We start from the raw sequence: 10,189 nt of genomic DNA, 5'->3' as shown, positions 1-10,189 counted from the left end.
CCAGAGCTGTGTTTACTTTCTTTTTTTTTGGGGGGGGGGGAGAAAAACAAGAACTGATATCACTTTAAGGTTAGAATTTTGCCAGCTGCTCAAGTTCTTGTGGCTGAGTTTGCCGTGAAGCACATCTGAAAGTGTACCATTGAAAAAGCTAGGATTTAAGACCGCGAACGCTCAGGAAATGTGAGGAGCTTTACGAAAAAGAACCTGCACCTGTTTTGTTTTTACCGGAAAGATTTATAGGCCGCTTAATCGGGAAAAAGGTAAATGGTACATATAAAATAATTATTGATAATACAGTAAAACTCAGTCCAAAAAAGTTACGTCGCTTAACTTCAGTGGGTCTACACTGAGTAACTCTAGAATTGGCTATAACCAGTGCTTTTTTCCTTAAAAAATAAAAATGTTTAGGGGTACTCTCATTTTGAATCCAGAAAATCACCATTTTATAGTTCAAATCAGGAAAAATAAATACATTAAATGGACATGAGTACAAAGATTCACAAAATGTTTAGGGGTATGCGTACCCCTGCAATCCCCCCAGAAAAAAGCACTGGCTGTAACCCAATAAAGGGCACGCAGGTGGCGCTGTGGGTTAAAGCCTCAGCGCCTAGGACTTGCCGATCGAAAGGTCGGCGGTTCGAATCCCTGCGGCGGGGTGCGCTCCCGCTGCTCAGTCCCAGCGCCTGCCAACCTAGCAGTTTGAAAGCACCTCCGGGTGCAAGTAGATAAATAGGGACCGCTTACCAGCGGGAAGGTAAACGGCGTTTCCGTGTGCGGCTCTGGCTCGCCAGAGCAGCGATGTCACGCTGGCCACATGACCTGGAAGTGTCTCCGGACAGCGCTGGCCCCTGGCCTCTTAAGTGAGATGGGCGCACAACCCCAGAGTCTGTCAAGACTGGCCCGTACGGGCAGGGGTACCTTTACCTTTACCTTTATAACCCAATAAAATAAAATATAACCCAATCCAATTAGCCATGCCCTTAAAACCCTCTGCTAGAACAAGATTGTATTGACAATCCTGAACGTGGCCAACATGAAGGTGGAACAAATAATGACACCTCCTTTAATCCTTAATTTCAGGTTTTGCCAACCTGGTGTCTTACAGCAATTTTTGACTATCCTATCTACCAGCTGATTGCAGTTGACATCCCAAAACATCTGGAAGGCCACAGGCTGGCAAGGCTAATTTATTTTTTATTTATTTGGCCATCAAGGGCTTCCCCAATGTTCTCCCCTGCCACCTTGCTGCTCTCCGGTTTGATATTTAGCAACGCTGGGGGCACTGGGAACCGCCAGCTGGTTCTACACTGGTTCCCTGATAGGGCTGAGACGTGGGTGTCCTTGAAGGGTTTCTTTGTTTGAGGGCACCTGTTTGGTTCTCAGCGGCTGCTACCAATTTTCCAAAATTGGTCCCTTAACATGCAACAAGAGCTGAGCTCTTGCTTCAATGCACATTCTGGCTACAGAACCTTCTCCATGCCGCCTCTGGATGTGGGCAATGGGCAGCTGGCCTCACAATTGAGGGTTTGTTGTTGTTGTTGTTGTTTAGTCGCTGAGTTGTGTCCGACTCTTTGTGACCTCATGGACCAGAGCACGCCAGGCACTCCTGTCTTCCACTGCCTCCCGCAGTTTGGTCAAACTCATGCTGGTAGCTTTGAGAACACTATCCAGCCATCTCATTCTCTGTTGTCCCCTTCTCCTTGTGCCCTCCATCTTTCCCAACATCAGGGTCTTTTCCAGGGACAATTGAGGGTGGAATGGCTCAGCAAGGAGAGGGGTGCAAAAGTGAAGAGCTCTGGACAGAAACAAGCCCTGAAAGTGCCAAAAACTTGACCCACATGTGCACTTATAATAAAAACTTTACATAGATAGATGATAGCTAGGTAGGTAGATAGATAGATAGACAGATAGATGTAAGTTTATTACACAGCTGGTTTTGTTGTTACGGAACTTGTGGCAGGTTCTCACTGCACTCTGACACTCCTTGTGTTAATATTTCGCCATCATCTACAGAAAATGCAAAGGAAAATTATTATTATTATTATTATTATTATTATTATTATTATTATTATTATTTCTTTAATGTGAGGATGCCTCTTGGTAACAAAGGGACAGCTCTCTCACCCAAAGGAACAAAGGGAGCTAAAAGCTACCGCAAGCTCAACACGAACAAAATCCAGAAACCCAAACCGGGGTGACGATGATCATTTTTTACTACTAATTTATTACATCTCTATCCCACATTTCTTCCCAAGGAGCTCAGGGTGGCCTGGATAGTTCCACCCTACCCCCCATTTCATCCTAACAACAATCCTGTTAGGGGTTAGGCCAAGAGGCAGTGCCTGAGCCAGCGAGCTGCATGGCTGAGTGGGGATTTGAACCCTGGTCTCTCCCGGCTTCTAGGCAGATGCCCTAACCACTGCGCCACACTGGCTCTGCGACACATTGCCTGTTAAACAGCAAGGGTTGTCAATGTGCCTCAAAGTGCAGAGCTCACCTGAGCGATCCAGTCGTTGAAAGCGGAGACCCGTGTGAAAACGGTGGGTTTGCGGTAGGTGTTGCACCCGCAGGAGGAGACGAAGCTGCCTATACCGTGAACCTCCCACTTTCCGCTGGAGGGTTTGCAGTTGAGGGGGCCGCCCGAGTCCCCCTGGAAACAACCAAGCAGAATATGAAGGAGCTTCTTTTTTTTTGGAAGGATGCTCTGAGTTGGAGATGACTGAGGAGTCAAAGTTGATTGTTTCCGAGCAGCTAAGCCCCGGTCATCTTTGTGGCAGCCAGCCTGATTCACAGGCTCTTGGACAGAAGTGGAGAGACTCTGGCCTACCAGGCAATTTGGGCCAAGCCATGCTCAGCTGCCGCTGGATCACGTTTTGGGCCTAGCCTGAATCCCCCTGCTTAACCCTGGCTTGCTTGAACAACGCGGCCCTTGCCGCTGCATGCTTGAAGCTTATATCTCCCGGAATCATTTATGTCATACTTACAGAACTATTGTAAAGAAGTGGACTCACTAGCAGGATTTGAGTAAACACAATCAAGAAAACAAACACAGAGATTAATACATAATAATTGGAAAATAAAGCACATGAAGCAATTTGAAAATAGAACAATATTCAATTCAAGACTGTAATATTAAGGTATAATATAACAAGCAGGAGAAGTTAATGTGTAAACAACTAGAAGAGGAATTTGACGGGAGGAGTGAGGGAACTGGGGAATTATATTTTTTCTTTTCTTTTTGAGATAATGTGATTGTGAGGAATATAAAACTGTAAAACTTAATAAAAAGTATTTACAAAAAAAGAAGAAGCTTATATCTCCCAGGGTCAGGACATGAGCTCCTGCTACAACAACAACAACAACAACTTACTGTATTTATACCACACCCATCTGGCTGGGTTTCCCCAGTGACTCTGGGCAGCTCCCAACAGAATATTAAAAACACAAAAACATTAAAAACTTACCTAAACAGAGCTGCCTCCAGAGGGCACCCCATATGAGGAAGAAGAATGGGGCAGTGCCCATGGGCATAGTCAGGGAGGTGGGGGGAGGTACAGCTATCTCCATAAATCAAGTAAGGGGAGGGATTTATCTCCATAAATCAAGTAAATAAATAAAAATACTAAAGTAGAAATTGTAGAAAGATTTTGAAGGCTTTTTCTGAGCACTTGGGGTCAAAATAAAGAAGATATCAAGAAGATAACAAATTTAATAAAGAATGGGGGGGAAATTTTAAGTTACTTAAAAGAACACTGTAAACAATTAAAAACATTGGCAGGATTCTAAAAAAGAAAAAACCCACTTGCAATGCAGCTAGAGCTATGGTGAGAATTAAGTATTAAGAAAAGATGGAGAACATTATAAGATGCAGTTGGAAAAGAATAATGATGGAAACCATGGAAGGTTGGAGGGAAGTCCAGGGATTCAGAGAATCCTATGTTTATATGATTGTGATTTATTTGTGATGATATTTGTTAACGGCAAAAATGAATAAAAAATATTTAAAAAGAAAGAAAGAAAGAAAACAACTTTTAGATTTCATTCCGAATCTGACAGAGCCAGACAGAGGGCGATGACGAGTAGGTGTCCTCTTAACATAATTCCTGGCTAGCCCAGGGCTGTGTCCACAGATCTGCGCCCTTTATGCAATGCTTTGAAAGGGAAGCCCACGCACGGCTCTAAGTCCTCTACCCCAGTATCCTGCTTCTGCTTCCTATATTGGATAATTGGGGGGGGGGGTTAGATGCAACCACCCCCCTTCTTTCTCAAGCACCCGCCGAGCATCTAGTATTCAGAAGTACGCCGCCTTTGAAGACTCAATCTTGTGGCAACGAACACCAAGATAAAATTGCGCCTTGCAAACCCGGTGAGTTGGATTGCAAGATGCGGCGCTTCTTCTGGCTGAGGGACCGGGTAGCCGCTGCTGCTGCACCTGCGTGCCAGGCGCTCACCTTGCAGCTGGAGATCACGCCGTCGCCCCCCGCGCAGACCATGCTGCTTTTCACCGAGCTGCCCCACCAGCTGGACTTGGAGCAGGTAGCATAATCCACCACGAGCAGGCGCCCCTGCTGCAGGATATCCGGGGACGCACCGTCAGCTGGAAGAGACCAAACACAAGAGGCTGCTGATGGCAAAGGAGGATGTTCTTGGAACCGATCTTGGGGTGGGGGATCTAGGGGGCAGGTCAGAAGGCTCTTGGGATTCTCCCCAAGCCATAGCTGTGTGTCTGCTCAGCCTGCTCTCCACATGCTGATTCCTGAAGGCCCTGTCCAATCCATACCTTCCTCAAGCGCTTTAGGCAGGTTGGGCTGTATCTTTGAACTGTAATCATGCCTCTTGCATGCCTGGCCATAAAGGGGTGTCCGGGTGTAAACCTCTGACTTTAGCGAAGGAGATACAGTGGTACGTTGGGTTACAGTAATTTGTTTTGGAGGTCTGTTCTTAACCTGAAACTGTTCTTAACCTGAAGCACCACTTTAGCTAATGGGGCCTGTTGTGCCATTGCTGTGCGGTTTCTGTTCTCATCCTGAAGCAAAGTTCTTAACCCGAGGTACTATTTCTGGGTTAGCGGAGTCTGTAACCTGATGCGTCTGTAACCTGAAGCGTCTGTAACCCGAGGTACCACTGTACATCTATGGCTCCATCCACATTTGCCTCTGACTGCACCTACTATTGGCCAGAAGTTTTCCTACAATGGAAAGTGGCCCTTGTGATGGGGGAGTGTTTGCCCGCCCCTTGCGCTAGTGTCCTGCCCCTCCATAGCTCAATAATTTTGAACTTCGTGGTGGGGAAATTTATTTCCTGGCCAAATCTATCTGCTTTTCAACTGGAGCTGAATAAGCCATTGGCTGTGGGCCAAAAGGGAATTGTGTTTGTGTAGCAACCCAAAAGGATGGATCTGGTGCATCAAACAGTGTGTGGGGGGGGGGGGAATCATAACATTGCTTACTTTGCAGCCTCCCCCATCCTGTAGCATAGCAGGGAGAGTTGGAGGCTAAGATGCTGTTGGCCTTTGGAAGACACACCAACTGGATCTTGTCGCTCAGGGTGACATGCTTGGAGAGTTTGATCAGCGCAATATCATTCCTGGTTTCCACAGGGAGAGAGAAAGGACAGGTTGTCTGGTGCAGCTTTTGCAACTTGGTGCCTTCTGGAAGTTTTGGACTACATCTCCCATCAGCCCCAGTTTCAAAGGGCCGTGCTCCAGGGGGCTGACGGGAGTTAGTTGTCCGAAACATTTGGAGCTCACCAGAGTGATTCACAGCTTACCCAAGGCAGGTACAGCTGGTTCTGGTTTTTGACTCTTTGGGAGATATGGGGTGCTCTGTGTGATGCTCATGGTAATGCAATGTATCACAGATCTCCCACAAAGTCAAAACAAGATACATCCCACCCCCATGTTAAGTACAACCCCAGCACTTTGACTCAAACATCTCCAGAAGGATACGCTAAATCACTCAAGGTAGAGGAACCCACTGACGCTGTGCCAAAATAGAGGAAATCAGAGATCTGCAAGCACATTTTCACATGCTAATTTATATGCATGTAGATGCACGCGGGTGGTGCTGTGGGCTAAACCACAGAGCCTAGGGCTTGCCGATCAGAAGGTTGGCGGTTCGAATCCCTGCAACGGGGTGAGCTCCTGTTGCACCTGCCAACCTAGCAGTTCGAAAGCACGTCAAAGTACAAGTAGATAAATAGGTACCACTCCGGCGGGAAGGTAAACGGCGTTTCCGTGCGCTGCTCTGGTTCGCCAGAAACGGCTTAGTCATGCTGGTCACATGACCCGGAAACTGTATGCCAGCTCCCTTGGCCAATAAAGCGAAATGAGGGCCGCAACCCCAGAGTCAGCCATAACTGGACCTAATGGTCAGGGGTCCCTTTACCTTTACCTTTAGATGCACATTTAGAAATAATAACTTAAGCAGAAATGGAATGCATCACCAACGAGCAAAGAGAAAGAGGACACATTTTTGTATAAAAGATGCATGTCCTGATTTAGATGTGCAGGTGCAGATTTAAAATTACTGCCATTCAAATAGAAATGCAGTGTGTCCCACTGTGGTGGGGAAGACCAGGTGAGCTGGGTGCCTGCTGTTCAGGTGTTGCTCACTATTGATGGGTAACTTCAAGGCTCCTCTCGTGCTCCTGTCTTACAGTACTTCTTTGACAGCCCTTCAAATAGAGTGGCGCTCAGAGACTCTTCTCCACAAGGCGGCTTCGTAGGAAACAAGTGCAGCCTACGCAATTCAAGCAGGTGCTCTAAGTAGATAAATAAATGCTGATGATGACTTTTGCTCATAAATCCCAAGCTTTACTCAGGGGGCAAAATAATGGGGAGGGGCATAGCAAGCTCTAAATTCTGGCTTTGGTACTAAAAGAAAAACAATTCTGGATATATATTTTTTCCAGAAGTAAGTATGCCCTCAATTTCATCCCTTCTCTCTCCACCCTGCCAAATCTGTTGGGAATCCTAGTTCTTTCTATACTCGTTTCATGAAAAGCTATTAAGTTACCCGCTGGACACGCTACTTGAGTCCCACTTTGGGTGAATGATGATTTTTTCTGGGGAGACAGCAACTGATCCTTTCTCGCTGGCTGAGAGACTGTGTTTTCCGAGGTAGACCCTATAGGTCCGAGAAGAACTATTAAAAAAAAATATGAAGAAAAGGAGTGGGGGATCAGAGAGTTATATGCACTAATAATAGTAATATTAGTAATAATAATAATAGATTGCAAATGTGAATGTATGTTCCAGATAACAGAGGATAAGATTTCCTGCTCCAAGGAGCTTGTCCAGCCTGAACTACAACTCTACAAACTTCAGGGACGGGGGGAGAGAGGTTAAGAGGAAGAAGGTGTCGTAATTTTAGTTACACATACTTTTGGTTATGGGCTAAGGAGCAGAAAGAGATAGGAAGCAGGTATCTCAACCCTAAGACTGCAGTCTGTTCAGGACAGATCTCCCCATTCAAATCAGGCCCATGTCATCCTCATCCTGTCATCTGCATAGCTCCACCCTGGTGTTTACATCTTAGTCACACTGGTGTGAGAGAGAACACTAGGAAATGTCTAAAGTAGAGAGATAGATGGACACACTGGTGCAAAATCTGTTTCCATTTGGGGTGAATAGCTTCTATATTTGCACCAGGCGGAGCTTCCAGGCTAACCTCAGGGGCAGCCCCATGTGGAGCACATTGCAGTAGTCCAGCCTGGAGCTTCCTAGCAACATGGATAACAGCGATCAGGTTTATCCTGGTCCAGAAAAGGCAAAATTTGCAAAGGATCCCAGTGTCGTACATGAAAGCAGTTGTTTTCATCTGGCTGTTGACGTACCTGATACAGTGAGCGGCTGTCATGACCCAGTTGGTGGCGATGAGGGACCCACCACATGTGTGATGCCACTTCCCACTGGAAGAAGAGTATTGAAGGGAAGCCTGGGAATGATAGGCAAGTCTCAGGATAAGCCTGGAGGAGGCTAAGCCCCCTGGACCTCCCGTCACACTATCCAAATCAGAGTCGAAACGAGTTTGCTCCTGAAAATCCTTCTCAGAATATTAAACAAAATTTAAACTGCTGAAATGATCGATTACAACTGCTAATAATAAATTGGTGTACAAAAGATAACGGGTTGCATCCAATGCTAGTCTTACCCAGAGCAGATCCACTGAAATTAATGGTATGACTAACATAAGCCCATTAAGATCTGTTAATTTCCTCTGAGTAGGACTTAGATACACCCCATATATAACCCCATATATAACCATCCAAGGCAATAATAAAAACTACACACATGATAATTATCAATCATGCACAGATAAAATCAGCAAGAATAAAAATAAGTATGCAAAAATGAATTATAAATATGGGTCGTCATCCTCTTTTAAATCCACCCACGTTGAGGGGCATCACTGCCTCCTGTGGGAGTGAGTTCCACAGATTAACTGTGCCCTGCCTCAAGAAGGAATTTCTTTCATCAGTCCTGAATCTCCCAACATTTGGCTTTATGGGATGTCCGTGGATTCTAGTATTACGAGCAGAGCTGGCCCAAGTTATTTTGGCGCCTGTAGGGAATAAAGATCTACATCGGGGTCTGCTGGCCCCATGGATCTTGCCGCCCAAGGTTGTCGCCTTACCTTGCCTCATAGGTGGGCCAGCCCTGCCTATGAGAGAGGGAGAAAAACATTTCCCGAAATAGAAAGAAAATTAGCTGTACAAAAAAACACCGCAAGGGAGCCTCTTACCTGCCAGGGCCAGCTGTTCGGATTGGCATCCTCTCCTCCGACAATTCGGCTTGCTTTGGGCTTGTAGCTCGGGACCCCACAACTGAAGGCTGCAAAAAGGACACAGTGCAGACACTCTTGGGAGGTACAGCGCAACAGATGGGTGATGCTCGAGGGAGCAAAATGCTCAGGCTATAACTAAGCACGCCTATATTGTTGCAAGAACCCTCTTTGACTCTACGCAATGCCACCCCTTTCAGGGGTTGGTGGTGGCTAAGCTGCTGGAAATCAGAGTGTTTGTGAAAAAAATTAGATTTTGCTGAGTCTGAACAGGCTGTGTACATACTACTAGACCTTCAGAGCACGTTCTCCCCTTGAAGAATTCTGGGCACGGCAGTTTACTCCTCAAGGAATTACAATTCCCAACAACTCTTAACAAACCCGTAACTCTTTGAGGGAGGGAAATGTGCTCTAAATGTGCTTCAAAGCTATTTTGCATATGCAGCCTGGGTGAGTTGGAAATGCAGACCCCTCCCCATCACCGGCGGACGAAGGTGGGGGCGGGGGGCGGTCTGCCCCAGGTGACATCGGGGTGTGTGTGACATCATGACTGCACCTGCCCCTGGGACGTGTGTGCTTGCCATGCACCCCCCACGCATGCCACACACCTTGTGGGTGGCACGCCACGCCACGCCACGCCACCTGGGATGCATGTCATGCCCCCTGGGGTGCACATGCCCCCTGGGGTGCCCCCGGACGTACGCCACTCCTGGTGCCTATAAAAAAATTCCTACTCTGCTGCTGTTATCAACCGGTGCTCATTCTATAATTGCTCCTGGCTGGATTTTGAGTTGCAACCTCTTTGCACTGCATTTTGATAGCACCTCCCCAGCCTGCCGAGGACAGTCTAGTCTGACCTGCTCTCCAGGCTTCCCATTCAAACACGCCACTTGCTTTGCAGATTCAGACCAGAGAGGTCCATCTGCCCAGTGATGTGTCTCCAGAAGAAGACAGAGAGATGCCCCTGAGGAGCCTGAATGAACGAGACAAACCCCATAGTTTGTCCTTGGTATCAGACCCTCCGAATGCCTCGGCATATGGAAGTTATTATTATTGCTATCCTGGCCAGTAAACACTTGGCTGAGCTCTCCTTCATTCATAATCTAGATACTCTTTTTCTGAAAGCCATCTAAAGGAGTGAAGGCTTGCCACCTCCATGCCCTGTGGCTATGAACCAGGCAATTACATCCTCTTATTTATCCTGAGTTTGACCCATACCCCCGGAGGCCAATGCCAGAGCAGCGAAGAGGACTCCAATCATGGCTGAGGGCACCTCTGGTGGAGTGTCCAGCTCTTCTCAACAGATGAACTCCATCCAATCTTATATTCTGGGTGCTTCTGTTAGAGGCAGATCCAGCCAAGGATGCTGTCAGCAACAGAAAGGTCTCCATTGGCTGTGTGCCACT

General features: G+C 46.9%; 1 protein-coding gene across 1 annotated transcript; it reads right to left on the bottom strand.

The window, feature by feature from the left end:
* Positions 1–1,913: 1,913 nt before the first annotated feature.
* LOC307222150 (chymotrypsin-like elastase family member 2A) lies at positions 1,914–10,045 on the bottom strand. Its single transcript, XM_079987282.1, has 8 exons — positions 10,002–10,045; positions 8,745–8,833; positions 7,837–7,937; positions 7,017–7,145; positions 5,450–5,586; positions 4,452–4,597; positions 2,498–2,650; positions 1,914–2,007 (listed from the first exon to the last, which is right to left on the bottom strand). Exons 1-8 carry the CDS (start codon positions 10,042–10,044, stop codon positions 1,990–1,992), a joined length of 816 nt encoding a protein of 271 aa, XP_079843408.1. The 5' UTR covers position 10,045; the 3' UTR covers positions 1,914–1,989.
* Positions 10,046–10,189: the final 144 nt, after the last annotated feature.

Source organism: Podarcis cretensis (assembly GCF_951804945.1).
Source record: "Podarcis cretensis genome assembly, chromosome: 8".
Classification (NCBI taxonomy): domain Eukaryota; kingdom Metazoa; phylum Chordata; class Lepidosauria; order Squamata; family Lacertidae; genus Podarcis; species Podarcis cretensis.
Note: the sequence above shows the minus strand (reverse complement) of the source record. Positions and strands in the feature narration are given on the sequence as shown.

Bases quoted from the DNA above. Each gene is read 5' to 3' on its own strand.
- LOC307222150 (XM_079987282.1), bottom strand. From the start codon at position 10,044: ATGATTGGAGTCCTCTTCGCTGCTCTGGCATTGGCCTCCGGGG. The intron at 7,146-7,836 runs GTACGTCAACAG...TTTTTTTAATAG, and splicing joins ACAGCCGCTCACTGTATCAG to TTCTTCTCGGACCTATAGGG. The intron at 2,651-4,451 runs GTGAGCGCCTGG...GGTTGTTTCCAG, and splicing joins GCGTGATCTCCAGCTGCAAG to GGGGACTCGGGCGGCCCCCT.